At 36.7% G+C, this 27110-nt stretch overlaps 1 protein-coding gene across 3 annotated transcripts; it reads left to right on the top strand.

Annotated features, from left to right (window-relative positions):
* Window positions 1-157: 157 nt before the first annotated feature.
* Window positions 158-26004, top strand: SLC33A1 (solute carrier family 33 member 1). Of its 3 annotated transcripts, XM_047099987.1 has the most exons (7): window positions 167-1480; window positions 13615-13805; window positions 19527-19711; window positions 19984-20101; window positions 22543-22758; window positions 23821-24016; window positions 25362-26004. In XM_047099987.1, the coding sequence occupies exons 1-6, from the start codon at window positions 706-708 to the stop codon at window positions 23986-23988; spliced, it is 1653 nt and encodes a 550-aa protein (XP_046955943.1). In that variant the 5' UTR covers window positions 167-705; the 3' UTR covers window positions 23989-24016; window positions 25362-26004. The 3 variants fall into 3 exon arrangements, with proteins under 3 accessions (XP_046955944.1, XP_046955943.1, XP_046955941.1); XM_047099985.1 differs by lacking the exon at window positions 25362-26004 and having other exon boundaries at window positions 168-1480; window positions 23821-24859; XM_047099988.1 differs by lacking the exons at window positions 13615-13805; window positions 19984-20101; window positions 25362-26004 and having other exon boundaries at window positions 158-1480; window positions 23821-24859.
* Window positions 26005-27110: the final 1106 nt, after the last annotated feature.

Genomic DNA, 27110 nt, shown 5'->3' with positions numbered 1-27110 from the left:
TCACTCACGTGGCCGCGCGGGCCCAATAACCGAGGCCCACGCTTTCCAGACGGCCGCATGCGCTCACAGAGCAGAGCGCGCGCTGCGCCCCGCCCAGTCCTCAAAGTGCTCCAGCGTTAATCCTCCCATGAGGTCCCGATCGCCTGAGTTTCGGGTTCCTACCAATGGTTGTTTCCGAACTCGGTCTCGGGAGCATGCCCTGATCGGCTTGCTCTGGAGGCGGGGACAGGACTCATTTGAGCCTAGGACCACTTCCTGAGGCTCAACGCAGGAAGTTACCTGATCTCGCTGGAGTCCTGTAGAGAAAGTGCTGTCAGCTGCAGTGGTGGCGGCGAGAACTGGAGGTGGGTCGGGAGACTGGCCGTTCGGTCTCGCTGAAGCTAAGGGCCCGTTTCCATCGTGGCACCACGGCCCTCTCCTCCAGCCTCGAGCCCGGCGCGGATGCCGGGGGGACTCCTTCAGGCACCTTGACGCCGTTGCGAGGGCCACCTACCTGGGCATCGCCTGGGTCTCCAGCCAGGGGACTGGCTCCTGGGTTCAGTACTCGGGGCCACTGTAAGAAGTGCCCTTATCGCCCCTCGCTTTGTCCTCCTCCCTGAACCATCGAGGCCCTGGTCCAGAGCGACAGCCTTGGACCCGGGGCTAGGAGGATCCAAGACGCTCAGTCCCGGCACCCCACAGACGGGGCTTTGCATCGTCTCTGATATGTCACCCACCATCTCCCACAAGGACAACAGTCGGCAACGACGCCCAGGGACTTTCAACCACTCTCTGGATATGAAGAGCGGTCCTCTGCCGCCAGGCGGCTGGGAGGACAGCCATCCGGAATTGGTGGGTGGGGAAGGGGACAAAGAAGCTCTTTTGCGGGATACCGGCACTGGTGACTTCTCAAAACCCCCACGGAGCTGCCGGGCGGAATTAAGCAGCATTTTGCTGTTGCTTTTTCTTTACGTGCTTCAGGGCATTCCACTGGGCCTGGCAGGAAGCATCCCACTCATTTTGCAGAGCAAAAATGTTAGCTATACAGATCAAGCTTTCTTCAGTTTCGTCTTTTGGCCCTTCAGTCTCAAATTGCTCTGGGCCCCGTTGGTTGATGCAGTTTACTTTAGGAACTTTGGTCGTCGCAAATCTTGGCTTGTCCCTACACAGTATATACTGGGACTGTTCATGATATATTTGTCCACTCAGGTGGACCATTTGCTCGGGAACACTGATGGCAGAACCCCCGATGTGATTGCTCTCACTGTGACATTCTTTTTGTTTGAATTCCTGGCCGCCACTCAGGACATCGCTGTGGATGGTTGGGCGTTAACTATGTTATCCCGGGAAAACGTGGGTTATGCTTCCACTTGCAATTCAGTGGGCCAGACAGCGGGCTACTTTTTGGGCAATGTTTTGTTTTTGGCCCTTGAGTCTGCCGACTTTTGTAACAAATATTTGCGCTTTCAGCCTCAACCCAGGGGAATCGTTACTCTTTCAGGTAGTGTATTTAAAACTATTACGCGGTGAGGATTATTTTACGTTTACGAATCCTTTTGACAGAGGGTGTGACGTTGGAGGGAATCTCATAATTTAATTTACTGGAGATGATTTGGGGGGAGATTACCCGAGGTTAAGTTTTCTACTAAAATGAGCTTGAGCCAGAATGACTACATCAGAGCAGTCATAATGGATGAATACTGGGCAATGAGCAGGGAGAGGTAGCTCATCCCAATAACATTGTTGTGTAATGGCAAACAAAACTCTCAAGCCTAGGGAGCTGCTGACACTTGACTAACACACAGATGCACATTTTTTTTAAAGTTTGGCTAGTGTGAAGGCATGAATCCAGCCTGATTCCTGTGGTTCACATTTCCCTTTTCTCTTTTGTTGGATTGAGATTTCTAGTTCCTTGCTTTCTGGTTCATTTCTGCCTCTACTCTTATACCAAGAGCCCTCTTCTAGCCTTCTGGTGAATAGAATAGGGTTAATTTATTCATCATTAATGAGTTGGCTGAGTGACAGAGTTCTGAGGGCCTCCAGTGAATTAAGCAGAGTCCAACCCACAGAGATGGGAGAAGTGAACATTTAAGGGGAGCTCAGGGTTGCCAGCCACTAACTGCTTGTGAGAGTCAGGATTCAAACTGCAGCTTAACAGTTGACCCTGTTGAATTATAAGCTTCCATGAGGTGGATAAGTGGAATTCTGGAATGCACAACACCAGGTGTGGAGACTGGGTTTGGGAGATGAGAGAAAAGTTGTGACCTAATTAGTAAGATTTTTTTTTGAATTGCTAATAAGAGTTTGAAGTTTATTCAGTAAGCAATTTTGTGTAAGTTCTACAAAATTTCCCTATTTCTTCATGAGTAAAATACATGTCCCTGGAAAGTTTTCTTTTGTTTTCTTTTCCTTTCTTTTTTCTTTTCTTTTCTTCTCTTTTCTTTTCTTTTCTTTTCTTTTCCCTTCTCTTTTCCTTTCTTTTCTCTTTCATTTTTTTTTTAAAGCTGTCCTAACAATTAGGAAACAGAAGTAAAATTATCAATAATAGGAATAACCAACATCAGGAATATGGTATTACCAGAATTCCTCATTCTGGTAATGATGACGGATTTCAGAGATTCTCTTGAGATTTAAGCAGTTAAACTTTCATCTTCCCAGTACTAACTTAGAGATTCCTAACAGTGGAAATGTCAGGGGTAATTGTGTGGTGAGGGAAGTGTAAGGGTTGTGTAATAAATTTAGGGAGTGTGGAGGATGGAGGGATTCACAACTGCACTACTCATCTCTTGAAATCTTACACACTCCCTCTGTACCCATAGGCCCTATAAAGGACCCCCTTTTCTTTTTTTTTTTAACATGTATTTATTTATTTATTTAGACAGAGTGTGAGCAGGGGGAGGGGCAGAGAGAGGGAGACCTAGAATCTGAAGCAGGTTCCAGGCTTTGAGCTGTCAGCACAGAGCCTGACGTGGGGCTTGAAGTCACAAACCTTGAGATTATGACCTGAGCTGAAGCTGGACACCTAACAGACTGAGCCAACCAGGTGCCCCAGGGACCCCCTTTCTACCTCCTCAATTTGCGAGTGAGCTACTACTACTGATGAAATGATCATTATACTTTTTCTTAGTTGGTTTGAGGCTAAAAATGGTTGAGAGATATTGCTTTGAGCTTAAACAGATTTGTCTCCAAGCGTTCTGGAGTCCCGCTTCTGCTCTCTGGATAATTCTCTGCCTAGAAATACTTTATGAGTCCATTGTATTAGCACCTTACTGCTTTTTGTGCATCATTTCATTTGGTACTGGGACTGTTCATGTCATCAGGAAGGACTAATGAAATGATGTGTTACTTAACATGGAAAAGCCTCAGAAGAGAAATCAAGATTTTAGAGGCTGTGGAAAATAAATTACTAACTAGGCAAATTAGTGCTTTTAAGTATAAGAGTGGTTGATAAAACATCATTCCAGGAATGCCATTATGCATTCAGGAGCCATGTTAATTTTATCTTTTCTTGGCCACAACTCTTCCCCAATGGGAAGATCAGAATTGTGCTGCCATTGGATTTTTTATTTACACTGATTTGTTATTTTGAATAGCGGTTTGTTCTGTGGAATTTGAACTTTGATATCCAGAAAATTGTAAAAATAGCTTACTTTTTTTTTTTTAATTTTTTTTTAACGTTTATTTATTTTTGAGACAGAGAGAGACAGAGCATGAATGGGGGAGGGTCAGAGAGAGAGGGAGACACAGAATCCGAAACAGGCTCCAGGCTCTAAGTGGTCAGCACAGAGCCTGACGCGGGGCTCGAGCTCACGGACCGGGAGATCATGACCTGAGCTGACGTCCGACTGAGCCACCCAGGCGCCCCGCTTACTTTTTAATTTAACGTTTTCTGTCTGTAGTAGAAGACGTGTTTAGTTCAAACACTTAAGAGTTAAAGTGTTAAGAGTTAAGAGTTGAAGAGTTTTCATTCACTTTTTTATTATTGTACATATCATATTTATAGTTTTGATCTTTCTGGAATGTAGTAGCAGTATAACTAAAAAAAAATGTGTTTTTTTGGAATTTTAAGAGCATAGAAGGAATCCTGAAGGAAATAAAATTGCTTAGTTATTAAAAGAAGAGCCAAACACTGAGGCAGATGTTTAGAAAAATCAGATAATTACAAGGAGGCATAATTATTTTTTAGAATTTTAAAATACATTCTCTGATTAAGACTTTGTTTTGAGTTACAGATAAATAGAAATGGAATATATTGAGAAAATCCAGTTTTTGCCATTTAGAAAGCAGCAATCTAAATAATAAATTTAGAACATGAAGGATAAGATGAGAATGGAATCCTTTGGAAACAAAGACTTGATTATGCAGAGGTTGGCTTTTTGGCCCCTTCAGGGATCCAAGGCAGTCCTGAACTCAGAAGTGAGCTTTTACTGTCCTGCCCTGTTTGGTTTTCAAGGATTTTGGGGATCCAAAAGAGACATCCTTTTAAGTTAGAACAGATGATGAAAGTAACCCAGAAAAACACGGGGATTGGAACATAGTTTTATGACTTGAAAAGATTGTATATTTCAATTTCTTCTCTTTCTTTTTTTTTTTTTTTTTTGTAATTTAGATTCTGATTTGTATTTGTGGAAACTGATATTTTTAATTGAGGTAAAATTGTTATATAATAATATTAGTTTCAGGTGTACAGCATAATTCAATTTTTGTATGTACTACACAGTGTTCACAGTAAATCTAGTTACCATCTCAATTCATTCCTATAGATAAAGAAACTAGGTCAAGCGCCTAGTTGGAGGTAGAGATACAGGATTCCCCCCACTATCTGAACATAGAGCATTCTTAGGAAACTTGAAAGCCAAATCGTGTAAAGCAGAGTATCCACACTTTCTTTTACAAAAGACTTAACTAGTGTCTTTCTTATAGTTGTTAGGAAACTAGGAAGAAACCTCAGAAAAAACCTTAAAACCTAAACACAATTTGTGCTGATTGGGCTCTTCTACTAGAGAAAAGTAGCACTCTGACTGCTGATGTCTAAAAACATCAGCCCAATCAGCCCTCTTCTGGAACGTCTGATGGTCTAGAAATGACAGATTAAAATTTTTTTGTTTTTTTAAGTAACGTGTAGCATTTATTCACTCAGTGCCTATTTGGTGCTAGCGATATGATAGGTGTTAAAATTTGATGACTAAGACCTGGAAATTCTCTGCTCCCAGGGAATTTGTAATGGGAATTTACAAACCAAAATGATGGACAGTGGAAGTGAATCAAGTGAGTTGGTACAGGATGTACGGTTTGGAGGGGAGAGTGGTAACCTGAAAAACTCATGCCCATGTAAAGATGCAAGTTTCAATTTCAATAAACTCTTGTCTTGTGGCAATAGGATCCTACAATTGCTGGATCTTATCAGTGTTCAGAGAAACTAGAAATCCCTTTTTTATTTTGTCATTTAAAAAATGATTAATTAGATTCATATGAATTCTGTCTTTAGGCCAGATCCAATCTGTGAACTGGTAGTTGCAACCCATTCCTCTAGAAGCAGTGGTAACAACAATGAATAGAAGAAGTGTTTGGGATAGGGAGCAAGGTATTTGAGTTTGGGCAGGAAGCAGATTAGTCTGATACTGGAGAAGAGAGCTAAACACATTTAGAGCTTATGGATTGGTTTGTCTATAGGTAGGTATGCGCAGAGGAGTCAATCAGAAAAAATAAAGGAAATGTTTTGAAAAAAATGATGCTGAAAGAAAACTAATCAAACTGGCAATGAATATAGTTAAAACAGTATTTGTAAGATACTCCTTTGAACTAGAAGTGAGTAGGACCAATTAATTCTTACTTAGTGACAAATTTCTTTGCTTTCTGAAACAGGACTCAATATATTTTGTGTGACTAGAAATGCTATTTAGAATGTGGACAGGACCAACTCACCCACTTCTAGATAGACCAGTTATTTTTAAATAGGCTGTAGTACATTCTTTAGCATATATATCTAGACTTAAAATATTTTCCTGCATTTTCAAAAGATAAAACTGTGGAGGTGGAGAACAGATAGGCAGTTGCTAGGGATGGTGGGTGAGGAAAAGGTGACTATAAGTGAGTGACAGCATGAGGGAGTTTTGGGGAGTGATAGAAATGTTCCGTATCTTGATTATGGTGGTAGTGATTTAAAGTTTATAGAACTGTACACCAAAAAATGTTAGGTTTACTGTATAATCATTTAAAAAGTAATATTTATGGGCACCTGGGTGGCTCAGTCCGTTAAGGCATTGGACTTCGGCTCAGGTCACAGATCTCATGGTTCGTGAGTTTTAAGTCCCACGTTGGGCTCTGTGCAGACAGCTCAGGGCCTGGAGCCTGCTTCAGATTCTGTGTGTCCCTATCTCTCTGCCCTTCCCTGCTCGCACTCTGTCTCTCTCTTTTCAAAAATAAATAAGCATTAAAAAAATTAAAAAGTAATATTTATAAAAAGTAAAAAAAAAAAAAATCCTTGAGATTAGTCCCTTTTTGCCTTGAATGGAACACGTCCATAAATCTGATGGATCATACATCTCCATACACACAAATTGAGCAGATTTGAACTTATTTTCAAATGTTAGGATGCTAGTAATAAAGTGACATAAGTGGAGGAACACTGGAGATAGTAGATTCAGGAGGGATTAGATATTAAAAACCGGAGCCCACACCCCAGAAAGGTCTTACGAGCCTTTTTTCTTTTTAAAACAAGGCAAAGCTGTGCTTTTTTTGTTCAGTAAAGAATTCTGGGATTGATTTTGTATGGAAAAGTCAATTTACAAAATACACTCTAAACCAAAAAAATATTTGATTTTATTTGGCATATATTTTACTCTGAATTTCACTTCTGATTTTATTGAAATTTATGTAGAGACCAATTGAATTAGTCTTTACTATAAATTTATTAATGAAAGAATCATAGAACCTCACTAATTACTGGCAGTTTCCTACCTTCATTTAGTGTTCCTGAAAAGTATAATTTGAGAAAGCAAAAGAGACTTACCTTATAAAAGATGTTCTTTTCCTAGAAAATGAAAAAAAATATATATATAAAGCCCCCTATTTCACCTGGTTTTTTGTTTGTTTTTTAAAGACACAATCTTGGGTAAATCTGGCATTTTATACATGATCTTTCTTTAGTTTTTTTTAATGATTTTGTTTTTAAGTAATCTCTACACCCAATGTGGGACTCAAACTCACAACCCTGAAATCAAGAGTCACATGCTCTACCAAATGAGCCAGGCAGGTACCTCTGTACATGTTCTTTAATTTCATTCTTTTAAAAAATTCATATCCTTTAATTTGGGCTTTTTATTTTACATTGTATATACTATATTAGTATAGGAGGTCACAAGAATAAAATTTATACATGAGTGTGCATGCTGTAACTTTAAAGAATGGGGTACATATTCAAAAAGCAAGATATTAGTTACCTTCCACCATTTCTATTCCTTGGTTTGGTGTTATCTATTATTATTATTTTTTAAATTTCATTCTTTCCCTTCACTTTTGAACACAGTCCTTACTGGCTGAAGTCCAATGGTGATCAATTAAAACTACAGAATAAGTGATTTCAACATACCTAAAGACTTTTTTGATTGCTTTATATTATCTTGCATTTGACACCTATATTTCTTATTCCTACCCCAGTTTTATAATTTTTGCTTCCTTAAAAAAACAAAAAAGAAAGAATCTTTGTGTTCTTAAATTTCCCATTAATTTAAAAAAAATTTTTAATTTTAAAATAATTATAGATTCACAGTAGGTTGCAAAGAAATGTTTAAGGAAATCCCATGCACCCTTCCCTAGCCTCTTCCATTAACATCTTACATAACTACAGTACAATCTCAAAACCAAGAAATTGACATTGGTGCAATCCATACCACTATTCAGATTTTACCAATTATACATGTACTCATTTGTGTTTGCTTTTATGTGAGTAGCTCTGTGTAATTTCATCATGTGTAGCCTTGCATCACTACCATCACCACAATGAAGGTACTCAAATATACCATCACAAGACTCCTTTGTGTTGCCTGTTTATAGCTATACCCATTTCCTCCTCTCCATCCCTAACCCCTGGAAGCTACTAATCTGTTTTCCATCTTTATAACTATGTTATTTCAGAAATGTTATGCAAATGAAATCATTTGATACATGTTCTTTGGAGATTAGCTCTCTTCACTTAGCATAATTTCTTTGAGGTTCATCCAGATTGGTGCGTGTATCAGTGATCTGTTGCTTTTTATTGGTGAGAAGTATTCCATTTGTTAGACATACCATGGTTTATTTCACCACTCATCCATTGAAGGGGATTTGAGTAGTTTCCAGTTTGGGGCTATTTTTATGTGAAAATAAGTCTTTATGACTCTGAGATGAATGCCCACGTATGCAAACGCTGGTTTCTGGTAAGTCCATTTTTATTTTGAAAGAAAGTGTCAAATTTTTTACAGATTGGCATGGATACACCATTTTGTCTTCCTACCAGAAATATATGAATGATTCTGTTTCTCTATCCTTGTCAGCATTTGATGTTATCATTATTTTTAATTTAAGCTATTCGAATGTACTCTGCATCTCATGTGGTAGTTTGGAATGTTCGTTGTCTACTGTTTTATAAATGTCTAAATTCAGCTTACAAAAAATGATTTACGGGTGTCAAGATACAGGTTAAACAAAAGCTGAATGCAAGAACCTATCATAGCATCAGAGTAGAGATATATGTATATGTGTAAAATAGATTTTGTGCCTGACCAGAACATATTTTAAAAAATTAAAAGAGTGATTCACTTCCATCCATTCAGTGATAGAGGCCCAGAGTTAGCATGAGATGGGAGCATTGAATCTATTGGCTTCTCAGCCTCAGCCTTGAACCTTGGGCTGAGTTTGAGCCCAAATGTTGGGACAAGATGGCTCAAAATAGCAAGATAGCTGCTTAATCCAATGCTTGATTGGATCTCTTCTACCCCAGAGGAAAATCTAATGCTGGAGTTAATGAAAAGGTATGTGATCTCAAACATGGCTTCATTTTCCTAATGGGTTAGGAAAACTAAGGGATTAGGAAGGTTTCAAAATCTGCTTTGTATTTTGAGTTTTGCATTACATTGCTGTCTTTTAAAAAGCCTAATCCCCAAATCAGATATGACTATATTGTATAATCAAATAATATTTTCTGGGAGGGCTCTACGACAGCATGGATATTTTGAGCAAATGTTTCAGAGAGAGATTTGTGGCATAGAAAGGTCAGTTTCCGCTAAGAATCAGGTGGAGACCCAGGGCCAAATACACTATTTCTATTTCAGTTTCCTGCCCTGTGAAAATGAGAGCATTGGACTGGATAATGGGTGTCTATAGTCCCTTCATGCTCTAACGTGTGAAATAGAGAGCTGTGCCAAAAGCAAGAAGGTGAAAGGAAGGCCTGACATTTAGAACAAAGTTGAAGTTTTGCTTTCCTGTCACTGACTTCTGAAGGACTTAAGTTAACTTCCATAGTATGAGAGTTGGAGAGAGAATCTCATCTGAGACAAGGATTGTTGTATCAGACAATATTACTTAATTCTTCTATTTCTTCTGATGGTGGCAGAGTGAATCTACACCTAGTCCTAAATTGTCTGGAGACCTAGTCCAAAGCCTTGAAAATGTAAAAGCTTTTGAAGTCTGATATTTTATCTCAAAAATTCTTGGAAATTTTGCCATCCTTGGTTTTTTTTTTTTTTGTTTTGTTTTCATTAAAAAGGCTTTCCTTTAGGGGCGCCTAGGTGGCTCAGGCGGTTGAGCATCTGAATTCAGCTCAGGGCATGATCTCACAGTTTGTGGTTTCGACCCCACATTGGGCTCGTGGCTGTCAGCCTGTCAGCACAGAGCCCCCCTTCAGAATCCTCTGTCCCTTTCTCTCTCTGCCCCTTCTCCACTTTCTCTCTCTTTCTCTCAAAAACAAAAAAAAAGGCTTCCCTCTAAACTGTTGAGTAAAATGAATTATTTAGGAAGATGTACCATGTTTATTTATTCTGTGGCTTTGCATACCCTTTGCCATACTGCCATATGGGAAGATTGGAAGAGAGGACGGGGAATACAAGTAGCCAGATTAAAGGAGTATACTGAAGAATCTATGTTCCAGACTTCATGGACCTAAAATGGGTATCTTCTCAGGCATATCTGATTGATATGAAAGAGCCTAATTGCTGTAGATAGGTGTATCTGAGCATCTGGGTAGTAAAATGAGATATATTATTGCTGTAGAATCAGATCTAGTTTAGACACACCTCTGGCACTTTGTGGACTGCGATCCTGTTTCATTGTGTATAAAGTGAGAATAAGGGGCGCCTGGGTGGCTCAGTCGGTTGAGCGTCCGACTTGGCTCAGGTTAAGATCTCGCAGTAGACGAGTTCTAGCCCTGTGTCAGGCTCTGTGCTGACAGCTCAGAGCCTGGAGCCTGCTTCTGATTCTGTGTCTCCCTCTTTCTCTGCATCTCCCCTGCTCATGCTCTATCTCTCTCTGTCTCAAAAATAAAGACAAACATTAAAAAAAAAATTTTTTTTTAAGTGAGAATAATACTACTTCTCTTGGAGAGCGACTTTAAGATTTATTGCACTCTCCTATGTTTTGCTTTGGCATAGTAGGCACTTATGTGCTAGGTATTTATATCCTTCTTGGTTACTGGTGAATTGGCACATGCTCTTAAATTTTGCATTTATGGGAATACTAGATAAGATTTAGTGTCCACTTCAGAATATTTTGTTTGTCCTATAGGTCTTTGCCCAAAAGTCATGTTTATGAAATATGAACATCAGCTTTGATATCTTAATCATACACACACACACACACACACATATATATGAATGAAATTTCAGTAATGAAATATTTAATTATTTTTGGTAACAATATCTTTGCAATGGTTGGTATATCACTCTATGGATGTTCTCTAGCATCAAAGCAATGTTAATAAATAATAGCCTGTAGCCTAATGATAATTACTATTTATGGTAATTATGTTCATAAAACTTAATATATTTTCTGGCAGTGGCTAAGCCTCTTTTTCTGAGCTGTTGGCTTCATTCTTCTCTCCATGTGAGCTATTGGGAAAGCCTTTGAATTAGGGCTCTGAAATGATATGTTCTCACTACTTCCTCCTTTCTATGTACTGTTATTTTATTTAGAGAGCACAAAGAAATTAGAAATAATCTTATCTGGGGGTCCTGGGTGGGTCAGTAGGTTAAGCGTCCAACTTACACTCAGGTCGTGATCTTGTGGTTCTCGAGTTTGAGCCCCATGTCAGGCTGTGTACTAACAGCTCACAGCCTGGAGCCTGCTTCAGATTCTGTGACTCCCTCTCTGCCCATCCCCCACTTGTGCTCTGTCTCTCTCTCTCTTTGTCAAAAATAAATAAAAAACATTAGAAAAAGTAAATAAAATGGATACCTTTGTGTTTAAGAATGTTTCATATTTTTCTTTTAACATCTAAAATTAATTATAAATTTCTCATGGTGGAAAAAAGAATTGACTCCAAAAAACAAATTTCCATGTATGTTTAAAGACTTAGTTTCTTTAATTTGCATAATTTGAATAGCATTGTGGAGACTGAATAATTAGCCAATTCTAGTGGATTCTTATTTCAACATTAACTTTTAAAAAAAATCTTTGTGCAGGCAGTGTGAAATAATTGAAAGAGTATGAAACTCCAATTCAGAAGATTTAGGTTCAAATTCTGCCTCTTAATTATTTGAGCTTTGGCAAAGATTTAAATATTCTGAGCTTCTTTTCCTCATGTGTACCCACATAATAATAATACCTGCTTTGCTTGTCTCACATGTTTGCTGTGAAAATCAAATGAGATAACAAAGAAAGAAGCATTTAAGTAATAGGGTGAGGGACGCCTGGGTGGCTTAGTCAGTAGAGCAGGAGACTCTTGATCTTAGAGTTGTAAGTTTGAGCCCCACTGGTTCCACACTGTCAGTGCAGAGCCTGCTTGGGATTCTCTCTCTCACTCTCTCCCTGTGCCCCTCCCCTGCTCGCTGTCTTTCTCTCTCTCAAAAATGAATTTAAATAATAAATAAATCTTTAAAAAAATGGTAAGGTGAAATTGGTCTAAATTTCTATATGCCTGGGGTGCCTGGGTGGCTCAGTCGGTGAAGCTTCCGACTTCAGGCTCAGGTCTTGAACTCACAGTCAGTGAGTTCGAGCCCCACATTGGGCTCTGTGCTGACAGCCCAAAGCCCGGAGCCTACTTCAGATTCTCTCTCTCTCTCTTTCTCTCTCTCTGTCTCTCTCTCTGTCTCTTTGCCTCTACCCCACTTGCACTCTGTCTCTGTCTCTCTCAAAAATAATTAAACATTTAAAAAATTTAAAAAAAGATACATAGGTAAAATGCTTAGCACATTTGTGACACATGTGCACTTAATAAATGGTGCCTCTAATACTACTATTACTTTTAATTATTATGCAGAAGCTTCCAGAAATTATTCATTCCCTCTGCTTAATTTGTTAAAAAAAAAAAATGGCTAATTGCCCAGCTGTCTTTCACTGAAACAACCCAAACAGTACTCTTCATTTGTCCCCATTGTGCATGTACAAGTAATGAGGAAATTCCTTCTGTATCACACTATTGAAGCCTATTTTCCTAAACAGATAAAAACATTAGAAAGTTTAAAAATAAAAGTTGGAAAATGTAAATGAGCATCTGTTGTCTAAGTTGTCACAATTCAATAAAGAACTGAAATGGCTTCTGTGCTTAAGTATGACTTATGGGAAAAGCATACAACTCGATCTAAGGGTTTGTGAGTTTGAGCCCCACGTTGGGTGTAGAGATTAAATAAATAAACAAAAAAACTTAGAAAAAATAAGTATGACTGATGGATCATATGGTATACAAAAATCATTGGTCACCCCTAGCTCACACTTTCCTTGAAGAAAATGACATGATAGACTTTGGTTTCATTCAGCCCACAGATATCTGCATTCCATTTCTTTTTCCTTGTTAGACATCGCTGTTTATTTTGTCTATATAATATATGTTCAACAGAGCCAGGACTGTTTATCTGCTATGCTTGATATGTTTGTTGCCTTGAACACCTAAGTATTGGGTTTTGTTTTGTTTTGTTTTTTTTAAACATTTAATTGTTGGGGCTCCTGGGTGGCTCAGTCGGTTGAGCGTCTGACTTCAGCTCAGGTCATGATCTCACGGTTCATGAGGAGCCCTGTGTCTGGCTCTGCAGACAGTTCAGGGCCTGGAGCCTGCTTCAGATTCTTTGTCTCCCTCTCACTCTGCTCCTCTCCCATTTGTGCTTTGTCTCTGTCTCTCTCTCAAAAATAAATATTAAAAAAAACCCCACTTAATTGAAGTAAAGTTGTATACAGAATTATTTAGTATCAACGCAGATATGTCAGTTCAAAAGTTAGTTAACAGGGGTGCCAGTTGAGCGTCCAACCAGCTCACTTCACGATCTCATGAATTATGAGTTTGAGCCCCGCATGGGGCTCTGTGCTGACAACTCAAAAGCCTGGAACCTGTGCTTATTCTGTGTCTCCTTTCTCTCTGCCCCTCCCATGCTCACACTCTGTCTCTCTCTCTCTCTCTCTTAAAAATAAATAAACAAAAAAAGTTAATAGATTTTAACTTTTTAATTTCAGATTTCCTTTTTTTCTGGGGAACTGTATTTTTGATAACAACAACTCTAGTTGCCCTTCTGAAAAAAGAAAACAAAGAAGTATCAGTAGGAAAAGAAGAAACTCAAGGGATCACAGATACTTACAAGCTGCTTTTTGCAATTATAAAAATGCCAGCAGTTCTGACCTTTTGCCTTCTGATTTTAACTGCAAAGGTAAGAGATTTATAGAGCAAAATTTACCACTCTGCTAGAATTACCAATATCATGGAATATTTCCTTTGCCTTTTCATATCGTAAGTCCCTTCCTGCTACTATTAGAATTGAACAATATAAAGCAGTATTTTCTGTTTATTAAATTTTTTTTAAAAGGTGTGATGATATCAAATGTAATTTCAAAGTAAGCTAACTCTCTTGGGATCTTGAAAAGAATTATACCAATTTGAAATACTTCTAATAGGGGCGCCTGGGTGGCGCAGTCGGTTGAGCGTCCGACTTCAGCCAGGTCACGATCTCGCGGTCCGTGAGTTCGAGCCCCGCGTCAGGCTCTGGGCTGGTGGCTCAGAGCCTGGAGCCTGTTTCCGATTCTGTGTCTCCCTCTCTCTCTGCCCCTTCCCCATTCATGCTCTGTCTCTCTCTGTCCCAAAAATAAATAAACATTGAAAAAAAATTAAAAAAAAAAAGAAATACTTCTAATAAATGTGAAATTTTATCTAATGAATGATATTATTGCTTGGTATGGAAATGAATGCCTTAAAAAAAAATAATAGTTCACTACTGTTAACAATGAACATACATTTAGTATCAAAAGTATTATAATTATTTACATAGAATGTGATCTACAAAGATATGGAAATATATAAGCATTAGAAATCTATTTAAAAATCAGTTGACTGGGGCGCCTGGGTGGCGCAGTCAGTTAAGCGTCCGACTTCAGCCAGGTCACGATCTCGCGGTCCGTGAGTTCGAGCCCCGCGTCAGGCTCTGGGCTGATGGCTCAGAGCCTGGAGCCTGTTTCTGATTCTGTGTCTCCCTCTCTCTCTGCCTCTCCCCCGTTCATGCTCTGTCTCTCTCTGTCCCAAAAATAAATAAACATTGAAAAAAAAATTAAAAAAAAAAATCAGTTGACTTATTTTTTTTTAATGTTGGAAAGAAATATACCATAAATAAATGGGCATTTTGGTGACTTTTATTTTATTCTTTATGTTTTCTGTATTAAGATGTCCTAATTTGGGGCGCCTGGGTGGCGCAGTCGGTTAAGCGTCCGACTTCAGCCAGGTCACGATCTCGCGGTCCGTGAGTTCGAGCCCCGCGTCGGGCTCTGGGCTGATGGCTCAGAGCCTGGAGCCTGTTTCGGATTCTGTGTCTCCCTCTCTCTCTGCCCCTCCCCCGTTCGTGCTCTGTCTCTCTCTGTCCCAAAAATAAATTAAAAAAAAAAAAAAAAAAAAAAAAGATGTCCTAATTTTATAGTCCAAAAACATTTTTAAAGATATTATGCTAGAGGAAAGGTAAGTATATTTTGTTATAGTGAAATATTGGTAGTGTTAGAATTAATATTCCTAGAATCTGAAATCAGTTATAGGAGTTTCATATTACATATTTAAAGCTATCTACATAAACAGTTTATAGGTGTCTTTTGACACTCCTGAAGTAAAATCTGGAGCCTCATTGTTTTTGAAATAGTGAGGGTTACATTTTAAGGAAATGTAACCTAATAGGGAGGGTTACATTTTAAGGAAACATTGGGAAGTTTAAACTTAAGATTCAACGTTAGGAAATAATGAAAAGTTCAAGGAAGATATTATCTAATTACATCATTTAGAGATAATCATTGGTAACACTTTGGTATATTTTCTTCCAGCACTCCTTTTTCCATGTGTGTATACTTTACATATGTAAATATAATTAATGTTATAATCAACAAATTAATAATATAGATGTGTGTATATATATATATGTATACACAAATATGCATGTAAATAAAAGGAATTGGATCATATAATATATATTTTTTATCTCATTTTTGTCTTATTACTCCATGTTCCTTATCATTAAATAATTTTTGAGGGGTGCCTGGGTGGCTCAGTTGGTTAAGCTTCCGACTTCGGCTCAGGTCATGATTTCATGGTTCATGAGGTCGAGTCCTGTGTCGGGCTCTGTGTTGACAACTCAGAGCCTGGAGCCTGCTTTGGATTCTGTGTCTCCCTCTCTCTCTGCCCTTCCCCACTCATGCTCTGTCTCTCTCAAAAATAAACATTAAAAAAAATTTAAAAACATTTATTTTGAAAACATACTTTTTTATACCTATGTAATTGTTATTGTATATCGATTTGCTGCAATTTACTCATTTTTCTGTTGTACATTTAATTTGCTTATTTTACTTTAATTTTTTAAAAATGTTTATTTTTGAGAGATCGCGAGCAGGGGAGGGGCAGAGAGAGGGGGGACAGAGGATTCAAAGTGGGTTCTGTGCTGACAGCAGAGAGCCCAATGTGGGCCTCAAACTCACGAACTGTGAGATCGTGCCCTGAGCCCAAGTCAGGCACTGAACTGACTGAACCACCCAGGTGCCCCTAATTTGCTTACGTTTTTTAATTATAAAAATGCACTAGTGAATATTTTTGTGCATATACATTCTGAATATTTCCTTTCGGTAGATTCTTAAATAGGCAATTAGTGGATCAGTGAATATGATTGCTAAATTGCTTTTTAAAAGATTATAGTTATACTGTTGCCAGCAATGTATAAGAATCTTATATCCCCCTTTTATTTTTTAAAAAAACTTTTTTTTTTTATCTTTATTTATTTTGGGAAAGAGACAGAGTGTGAGCAGGGGAGGAGCTGAGGGGAGGGAGACACAGAATCAGAAGCAGGCTCCAGGCCCTGAGCTGTCAGCATAGAGCCCGACATGGGGCTCGTACTCACGAACCGTGAGATCATGACCTGAGCAGAAGTCAGATGCATAACCGACTGAGCCACCCAGGCGCTCCTTATGTCCCGCTTTTAAAGTAAACCTGACCAAAAGTAACACCTCTTCTGACTTTTAATGTCTTAGGATAGTTTTCTCTGCTTTTGAGTTTTATAATCATTGGAATATCCCATATGTATTATGTCTGGCTTCTGAATTCTTCCACTTAATGTGATATTTGTATAATTTATCCGTATTGCTATTTATCGCAACAGTTTGTTCATCTCATTGTTTATAATATTCCACTATATAAATATGCTACAATTTATTTATCCATTCTATCACCAAATATTTAGTTATTTCTACTTTTGGACCGTAGTTATTTCTACTTTTGGACTGTATTTTTATTAAAAATAAAAATAAAATATGAATATTCATAAAAAATATACATTACTTTTGGTGAACACGGATGCACATTTATGATAGGTAAATACCTAGGAATAGAATTGTGGGGTCACAAGAAATGCTTTAGTATATACTGCCAAACAGTTTTCTGAAGTGGTTGTTTCCACTTTTCCCTACCGCCAGTGGTGTAAGAGAGTTCCAGTTGCTTCACAGCCTTGAGAAGACATATTTTGTCCTTTCAAATCTAGCCTTTCTGGTGGGTGTGTAGTGGAATCCCATTTTGGTTATAATTTGCATTTCTCTGATGACTAAAGAAGTTGAGCATCTTTATATATGGTTATTGGCCATTTGAATATCCAGAGCTACCTTATTCTTTAAATTTGTAGAAGTTTTATATATGCTGGGTGTTTTGTTAGATATTTGTACTACAAATATCTCCTACTGTAGCACTTTTAAGATAGAGTAAGTGTTGAAGTTAGTTTGTATATCTAATATTTACAAAGACAGTGGGTGAAATAGTGAAATCCTTTTCTGGAGTTAAGTGAAATTTCTTTGACCTTTAATTCTTCCATGGTGAAATTTGCCCTTTGGCTCCATTCCAAGAAGTTAAAGTGCATACTATTATAATTCCTTTAAAAAATGTTTTTTAGGGGGCGCCTGGGTGGCTCAGTTGGTTGAGTGTCTGACTTCGGCTCAGGTCAAAATCTCATGGTTTGTGAGTTTGGGCCCTGCATCAGGCTCTGTGTTGACAGCTCAGAGGCTGGAGCCTGCTTCGGATTCTGTGTCTCCCTCTCTGCCCCTCCCCTACACGTGCTCTGTCTCTCTCTGCCTCTCAACAATAAAGAAAACTAATAAAAAAAAAGTTTTTTAGTATTGATTCACACTTACTGAAAATTTGTTTATATAGTTGAAAGACTTCCCATATATCGTTACTCAAATCCTCTAATTGTTAACATTTAATTCCACTTTCTGTATTCTGTAGATTTGTGCTCTATCATATATTTCTTCTGAAATATTAATTTGTACATATTATGTGCCCCTTTATCCATAAATGCCTTGAGTATGTATTTCCTAAGAACAAAGGTTTTCTCTTCCAAGCCACAACTTAATTAAAAATTTAAAAAGTTTAGGGTGCCTGGGTGGCTCAGTTGGTTAAGCATCCAACTTGGGCTCAGGTCATGATTTCACGGTTCGTGAGTTTGAGCCCCGTATCAGGCTCTCTGCTCTCAGCACAGAGCCTTTTTGGATCCCCTGTCCCCCTCTGTTTCTGCCCCTCCCCCACTGATTCTCTGTCTCTCTCAAAATAAATAAATAAACTTAAAAAAATTAAAAATAAATAAAAAGGAAGAAATTTGAAATTGATATAATACTATTATCTAATCACAATCTATATCCAAATTTCACCAGTTGTCCCAATAACAGCCTGTATAACTTTACTTTTCCTGGTCAGGGCTCCAGTCCAGATCACACAGTGGATTTAGTTGGCATCAGCCTTTCTTTGTCCTTCATGACCTGATATTTTTAAAGTATACAGGCCAATTATTCTGTAGAATGGCATTCCATTTATGTGTAACTGATGTTTCTTCATATTGAGGTTCATGTTATGCAAATATTGATGACTTTAGAGAATTACATCAGGAGCCTTATCATGTCCCTTTATCCCATTAACCGTTATTAACTTTGATTACTCAGATAACCCATTGTAAAGTTACTATTTTTCTTTTTGTAATTAAAAAATAATTTATGAAGAGATACTTTGAGACTCTCTAAATATCTTATTTCACCCCAAACTTTTACTCACTACTTTTAGCATTCTTACTGTTTGTTTTTGCTTTTTTTTTGGTTTTTTGGTTTTTGCTTTTTTAAAAATTAATCTATAATTTTTCTTCCCTCTTATTTAGCCTTTCAAGTATAATATTTTCTTGGAATTACTTTTGAAATGTTAAATATTTTTGGAAATTTTGTTGTGATTAGTCAGAAATCATCAAAATGTATTTGTGTGGCAGTGATGCTTCATTTTATTTATTTTTATTAAAAAAATTTTTTTAAGTTTATCTGAGAGAGAGAGAGAGCATGAGTGGGGTAAGGACAGAGAGAGAGAGAGAGAGAGAGAGAGAGAGAGAATTCCAAGTAGGTTCTGTGCTGTCAGTGCAGTTCCCAATGTGGGGCTTGAACCCATGAACCATGAGATCATGACCTGAGCCAAAACGAAGAGTTGGACACTTAACCGACTGAGCCACCCAGGTGCCCCAGTGATTCTTCATTTTAGCCAGATTTTATTTGGAGTCAGTTAAAAGCTTTTTTTTTTAAACTTAAAACATAGAGATCAGTAAGTGTGGGTTTGAATGTTGTTTATTTTAAGAGATTAAAGTTTTTGAAATTTAATAGTAATTACAAGCATCTGCATTTCCTAAAAGTGCTGAATTTTCAGTTGTTTTCACCAAATATTGTTAGTAGACCACAGGACAAAGTGTGCCTTCCATAATTTGATTGTTGTACCAGATAGAATAATCTATTTTCTTGTAAATCAGTAATGACATTGAGGTCTCGGAGAACTTACATATGCTTGGGGGAAAATAATTTGTAAGTTACAAATTAAAATACTTTTTGTTTTTATATTGCAGATTGGTTTTTCAGCAGCAGATGCAGTAACAGGACTGAAATTGGTAGAAGAGGGAGTACCCAAAGAACATTTAGCCTTATTGGCAGTTCCAATGGTTCCTTTGCAGATAATATTACCTCTGATTATCAGCAAATACACTGCAGGTCCCCAGCCACTAAACATATTTTACAAAGCCATGCCCTACAGGTAAACAATAAAATAAAACCTTACTATATAAGAAAGGTTAAATGAGTAATATTCGTCAGTATCATTAATGCCTGTGTGTAAAGTATATATGAAGAAGACTTGAAAAACGTCTTTAACTGCAATATCATTTATATGCACTTTTATCTCTTTTTAACTTCTTAACAGGTTTTAGATAGCAGGCTTCTTTCACATAGTAAGCATACAGATTTGTTTTTGTTACTATTTTTTAACGTTAATGGAAGTAAACTCCATGTGTCTTTCTTTGTCTATAGATTATTGCTTGGATTAGAATATGCTCTACTAGTTTGGTGGACTCCCAAAGTCGAGCATCAAGGAGGATTCCCTGTATATTACTATATCATAGTGCTGCTGAGTTATGCGTTACATCAGGTAAGTTTGCCGTGGTTTTCTCAGGAAGTAAACTGTTTTTGGCAAATAAAGAAGACATTTTTCTACAGTTGCCTTGAAATAATGATGATAAATTTTAAGACCGAAGCATGAATCTGACACTGAAGAAATTATTTAACAATGAACTTTAAACCTAGTGGCTTTTGATTTAGTGAGCTCTATTTGTAGAAAGTTTCTTCTTCATTTTTTTTGTCCATTCAACCAGTGTTTGTTACATTACAGAATTTATTCCAAAGCCAGTAATTCTGCCCTTGCTAAGTATCCCCCAGTCCATGTGTAAACTTGGGTTCTTTATTTCTTCTATTCCACATGCCTTTTCTTTCTGAAAGTACTGAGAAATGATGGCTACTGAGCTAGAGATCCCAGGTTTTCAGTTTAGATTCTGTATTGAAAGTTATGACTGACTCTTTGTGATGTTGGAAGTTGTGTGTTAATATGCTTTCTCTTTCTTTATTAGGTATGTTTTGCCATCACTAAACTATAGACTCCCAGCAGTAAACTTTGGGACTTGACTGCAGTTATTACCAATGTATATTTAAGAGTCACTTTGGATTTTTCTCTGGAACCTAGTTTAAATTCTTTGAAAGTTGTATCTATAAATTCTTCTCTTGTTTTTTAACTTAAACCTAAAATTATGGCTACCAAGTTATCTCAATAATTTTTTGCATACAGTTCATTTAGGAGAACTCCATAATGGATCTGTCCAACTAACTGTATGTTTATTTTTAGTTATTTATTAAAAAATTTTTTAATGTTCATTTACTTATTTTGAGAGAGAGAGAGAGTGTGTGTGTGTGCTAGCAGGGGAAGGGCAGAGAGAGAGAGAGGGAAAGAGAGAAAGAATCCCAAGCAGGCTCCATGCTGCCAGTGCAGAGCCCAGCGCAGGGCTCAAACTCACAAACTGTGAGATCATGACTTGAGTCGAAATCAAAAGTTGGATTTTGGCACCCCAAATAACTGTATGTTTAAATAATAACTGTAAAATAATAACTGTAAAAATAAATAACTGTATGTTTAAAGAAGTACTTTAAGGAGCACCTGGGTGGCTCAGTCAGTTAAGCGGTTAAGCGTCCCACTTCAACTCAGGTCATGATCTCATGGTTCGTGAGCTCGAGCCCGAGTCAGGCTCTGTGCTGACAGCTCAGAGCCTGCAACCTGCTTCAGATTCTGTGTCTCCCTCTCTCTCTGCCCGTTCCCCCACTCAAACTATGTCTCTCTCTCTCAAAAATAAATAAAACATTAAAATTAAAGTAGTACTTTAGCTTAGTAAATGTTTCACTCTCTGTGTAAGTAAAGGAAAACTACAGTGAAGTAATCCAAAATCATTTGTTTGGTTTTGGATTTCATAAAAAAAAATTTCTAAAGTGTTGTTGATTGTTCAGACAGCCAGATGCTTTCTGGGAAAAACAGTACAATGCCACGTAAATTTGAGAAATAAATGATACATGACATAACCTCTCTTTATGTAGCATCTTAATCATTCTTTCAACAAATATTAATCGGACACCTATTCCATGCCAGGAACCATTCTAAGCACTAAAATATAACAGTGCATATCCCTGACCTTAGGGCGTTTATATCCTAAAGGCTTTCAGAGGCCTATAGTGAAAGAAACCTATTTATTTTTTGTGAAACTTAGTGTTTTCCATCTTATTTGTCTTTGGAACTCCTTTTTCTATGAACATCCCATGAAGCAGTATTCGAAGGAATGCAGTTTTGGAAACATGGTTTGTTTCCATGTTCCTAAATGGAGGGTTAATTCTTGCCTCTTAAGGAGATTTTTCTCTTTAGTTTGTCTCATGAGTTTTGTAATGTCATTTTTCTTTCATGGATATAAAATAAAATTATATACATATGTATGTATATAATTATATATTCATGTTCCTTTGGATATTTGCTTACATGTGTAGTATACATATATATATGTATATGTATATATGATGTATTTAGAAACAGTACAAACATGGGGTTTTGCTAATTGCCATATGTATCCTTGGATGGCACCCTATTTGTCATTTTCTCTATTGCACCTTCCTTGACTACTTATTGTAGAATTAATAAGTAGACTATTAATAAGTAGAATTAGTAAGTAGACTACTTATTGTAGAATTAATATCTCATTTATTTGGTCCCCAGTAGCACAAAGTGTGTACTTCTACTTACTTACTGTATTTCATCATAATTATTTATTTCTTATTTTCCCAGCCTAGAACAAGTTCTTCAAGGGCAGTGTTGTCTTATTCATCTTTTTATTGCCATGGTCTGACCTGCCCTATAGTGGGTACTAAATAAATCTTTGTTGATTTGAGTTTAATAAGGGTCATGAAAATTAACTTTTAGGTTTGTGATTTTGATGTTCTTAATTCAGACTGTAGTTTTATAAGGTCTGATTATGCTAAAGATGTTTTATATTTTCCTTGTAGGTTACATTGTATAGCATGTATGTTTCCATAATGGCTTTCAATGCAAAGGTTAGTGATCCACTTATTGGAGGAACATATATGACCCTTTTAAACACTGTGTCCAATCTGGGAGGAAACTGGCCTTCTACAGTAGCTCTTTGGCTGGTAGACCCCCTTACAGTGAAAGAGTGTGTAGGAGCATCAAACCAGAATTGTCGAACACCTGATGCTGTTGAGGTAAGTATTTTGTAACTATAGATAAAATTAACCTAATATTAAGATATTGATTTTCAGGGGTGTCTGACTGGCTCAGTCCATGGAGCACGTAACTCTTGATCTCAGGGTTTTAAGTTTGTGCTGCACATTGGGTGTAGAGATTACTTTAAAAAATAAAATCTTAGGGTTGCCTCGGTGGCTCAGTTGGTTAAGCATCTGACTCTTGGTTTCGGCCCAGGTCATGATCTCACGGTTCTTGAGTTTGAGCTGCACCATTGGGCTCTGTGCTGGCAGTGCATAACCTGCTTGGGATTCTCTCTCTCTCTCCCCACTCACCTGCTCACGCTTTCTCTCTCTTTCAAAATAAATAAAATAAAACTTTAAAAACTAAATAAAATCTTAAAAAAAAAAGAAAGATATTTTCTTATTTTGCCTCTAGAGGTACTATGTCTTTTAAAAAAATTATGTCTGGGGGTGTCTTGGTGGCTCAGTCCGTTAAGCAAACAACTTAGGCTCAGGTCATAATCTCACAGTTTGTGAGTTCAAGCCCCATGTCAGGCTCTGTGCTGACAGCTGAGAGCTTGGAGCCTGCTTCAGATCTGTATCTCCCTCTTTCTCTGCTCCTCCCCCACTCATACTGTGTCTCTCAAAAATGAATAAATGTTAAAAAAAGTTGTTTTTTTTTTAAAGTATATTTTGAAGGGTAGAGCCTGTGACTCTTGATCTCCGGGTCATGAGAGCCCCACATTGGATTCTTTAAAATATAATAATAAAAAAAAAAAATAAGGGGAGCCACCCATCATGGTTCTTGAGTTCGAGCCCTGTATGTGGCTCTGTGCTGACAGCTCAGAGCCTGGAGCCTGTTTCAGATTCTGCGTCTCCCTCTCTCTGCCCCTCACTCTCTCTCTCTCTCTCTCTCAAAAATAAACAACATTAAGAAAAATTTTTAAAAATAAACAATAATAAACAATACTTAAAAAATATTTTTTGTTAATCTCTTAAATTACAAAGTAGAAACATCTAAATTGCTGAATACTTCCATTTTGAAACTGTGGCATATTTATTATAATTTTATTTTTGCAGCTTTGCAAAAAACTCGGTGGCTCATGTGTTACAGCGCTGGATGGTTATTATGTAGAATCCATCATTTGTGTTTTTATTGGATTTTGTTGGTGGTTCTTTCTTGGTCCAAAACTGAAAAAATTACAGGATGAAGGACCATCTTCATGGAAGTGCAAAAGAAGCAACTAATGCATTCACTACTGGACATTCTAGGAAGGTAACTGCAGTTTCATTTTAATTCAGACAGCTATGATAATCAGTGTACAGGAGTATAAAATGTTATTTTAAACACAGAAATTATTAATATAAAATGCCAAATGATTAAAAAATAGAGACCTCTCTGTATAGTTGATTATATTTTCCTTGCCTTGTCAATGTATTTAAAGTTTACTTAAGGTCAGGACATTGGTTCTAAAACAAGTTTTCTGGCCTTGTTATTTGATTTATATCTTTTTAATTTACTGACCAAAGTATGTTTTAACCTGCAGTGCAGTAGTCATGGGTGACAACCATGCAGTCAAGTATTGTTATCAGTACCTATCATTGAGCTATATTTAAAATTTTGGTAAAATATATTAAATAGAACAAAGCTTGATATCCAGGTACTAATTACAACTAGTCTGGCCTTGTTGGCAGTTAAATCTTACTTTGAATTGCAAATTGGTTAAATTCTATGTGGAATTTGCTGAGAAGAGAATGTAGACTACTGAAATGCCTTTTTAGTTGTTACTCTTCTGACTATAACCACATTGTACTAATGAATCTGTGTTAAAAAGACTCTTAAATGTATTTACTGCTTTTGTAAGCGTTAAAGATTTATAAGAAGATTATTCAAACTATTTTTTATAAAATGAAAGCTATGATTTTTAATTTAATGATTCCCCTGTTCCCCTTTTTTTGGAAGCTATTTTGATTCTGTGTTAACTTTTACCCTAAAGCTTACATATGTTTTTTTGTCATAAGTGCTTCATGGCATACAGACAGCTCATGAAGGGATCCAATTTAGTGTTGTATGTATGTTCATGGCAAAGTTTTGAAAATAAAAAATGTTTTTCTTCAAGCAGTTTTTTTTATTACTGAGAGGAAAAAAAAAACAGTAAAGCTTTCTGATTAAGTAAAATGTAAATGAGTAATTTAACCATAATTTTAAAGACTAATGATTTAGAGAGACAAAGACATTTTGTGCCTTTGACAAGTTAAATCGTGTTGTGGAAGATGGTTTCTCAATTAAGCACTTTACTAGTGAGAAAACACCTCACAATTTATATGAAATCAGGTACTGTATTTCCACTTATGAAAACACAACTATCTGTTTGTAAACTGTAATTTCCAGTGGAGGATTGGTATCCCAGGAGAATTATGCTTTTGAATACATTAGCAACTCCTAACATATTATGTATACCCAGTAATAAGGTTCTTTGCATATTTTGTGTTGTGTATTACTCTGACTCTAGAGATTATGTAAATCCTTCCAAGTTATAGAAAAAGAAAGATTGAGTTTTACTTAATTTTGTGTTTGTGGGAAAATACTAATTTTTGATTTTGTTAATTTTATAACATAGGTTGAATTTTAGAGTGGGTTTTTTTATAAGTAATGGAGGATAAAAATGGGTGGGAGAAAATGGCACTCAGCATCTGAAGAAAGATAGAGGCAGTGACCTCTAGAACTCATGCATTGCCATTGGAAAGCCTGTTTGGGCATCGATGCCAGATCCTGAAGAATCACCTGGAAAAACATCCTAGAAACAAGGAGGCTACACCAAACCATAGTCTATCATACTTTGTCACATGGGTTGTCCATTATCATGTATTATAACCAAAATGTTTACTTGAATAAAGAAAAAAACCCACTTAACTCTCAAATGTGAAATGTATTTTACTTTTTAATTGTTGGATTAATAAGGTCACATTGCCATAATTACCTTTCATTTCTTACCCATTCCTAAAATTTACATACTTTCAAACATACTTTGAAGTCGACAAATCTTTAATGACTTGAAGTATTAAAATATATTTTAAGCCTTTAAGGTGAAAGCTATTAATTGCATTTGCTCTAGAAATGAACAATTATTTTGGATTATAGTTGTTTGGTTATTTGGGTACATGCTTGTAATGCATACCAAAAAATGACTTCTTAATAGCTATGTGCAACTAGGTTGTATACATTGATCACTGATGGCATCTTATAAATGATCTACTTGAATCTGAGGATCTGTTGATGTTAAATTGGTAGTATTAGAAAAATACTACCTATTTTTCCATATCTTTTTCTTTACTGATAGATCTGATAAACTGCCCACAAGTATGAACATTAACTTTTCCAGTTAATATATTATATATTTACTAGCTAATATTCTTATAAATCTGGTAAGATTAGCTAAAATTAAAACCAAAACTTCCTTCCTTTGTAATTAATTTTGCCTGATTAATCATAAAAAAAATTGTTCAGCACCTAAAACCGATTCGTCTGTTTTTTTAACATTAAACTTTTGAGATGTAAACCTATTGTTTGATTTAATTCCTTTATTACAAGGATTTTTACCCTAAACACGTGTCAGTGGGGTCTTGAAACCCCTGAATTGCTAGCAAAACTGGATATGTAATTTTTTGTCTTTCTGAAGAGAGCTCTTGTTAAAATCTTAAATGCTCTGTGATCCAAAAAATTGTAAAAGCTATGCCTTATTGAATGTGAACTGACTTTGAATTGTAAACATAAATTTGAAATAATAGTTTTGAAACTAATTGTTTAAAGCATCCCAAAAACAATGTTAAAAGAAAAATCTATGATGAAAACTAGAAAATGTCTGCATTTGTAGTAGTGAACTTGAAGGGATTACTGGTAGGGGAGGGATATGAGGGTAAATATAACCCTAAGAAAAGATATTTCCTAGTAATTTAACCTTTTTTTCCTATGGATAATTTCTATTTGCCCTGTTAACAGATACCCAAAAAGTACGTTGTTTTATATTAAATGGCTGAGATAATATTTAATCATAATTTAATATAACATAGGACCAGACTTGTGTTTTGTATTTTGGGGGGATCATGTTTTCTCATGTGGTTGAAAGAATGAATAAAACTATAACACAGACTCTGCTAAAAATACAGAACCAATTTGTTGGGGACATTCCATGCATATTTCCAAAATGTATTTTACCTTAATATTAGAGAAAGAAAATAAATGTTAAAAAATGATTCCATTTTAACCAGGATTAATATATTTTCATTACAGAAGAAAGGTGATAGAGTGCATTGTACTAGTGAGACTCTTTTTAACCAATGTCTTTGGTGAATAGCAAGGCATAATTATT

Source organism: Lynx rufus, unplaced genomic scaffold (assembly GCF_022079265.1).
Source record: "Lynx rufus isolate CCGP_SWC_20201006 ecotype Redwood Valley unplaced genomic scaffold, mLynRuf1.p SCAF_5, whole genome shotgun sequence".
In the NCBI taxonomy this organism is placed as follows: domain Eukaryota; kingdom Metazoa; phylum Chordata; class Mammalia; order Carnivora; family Felidae; genus Lynx; species Lynx rufus.
Note: the sequence above shows the minus strand (reverse complement) of the source record. Positions and strands in the feature narration are given on the sequence as shown.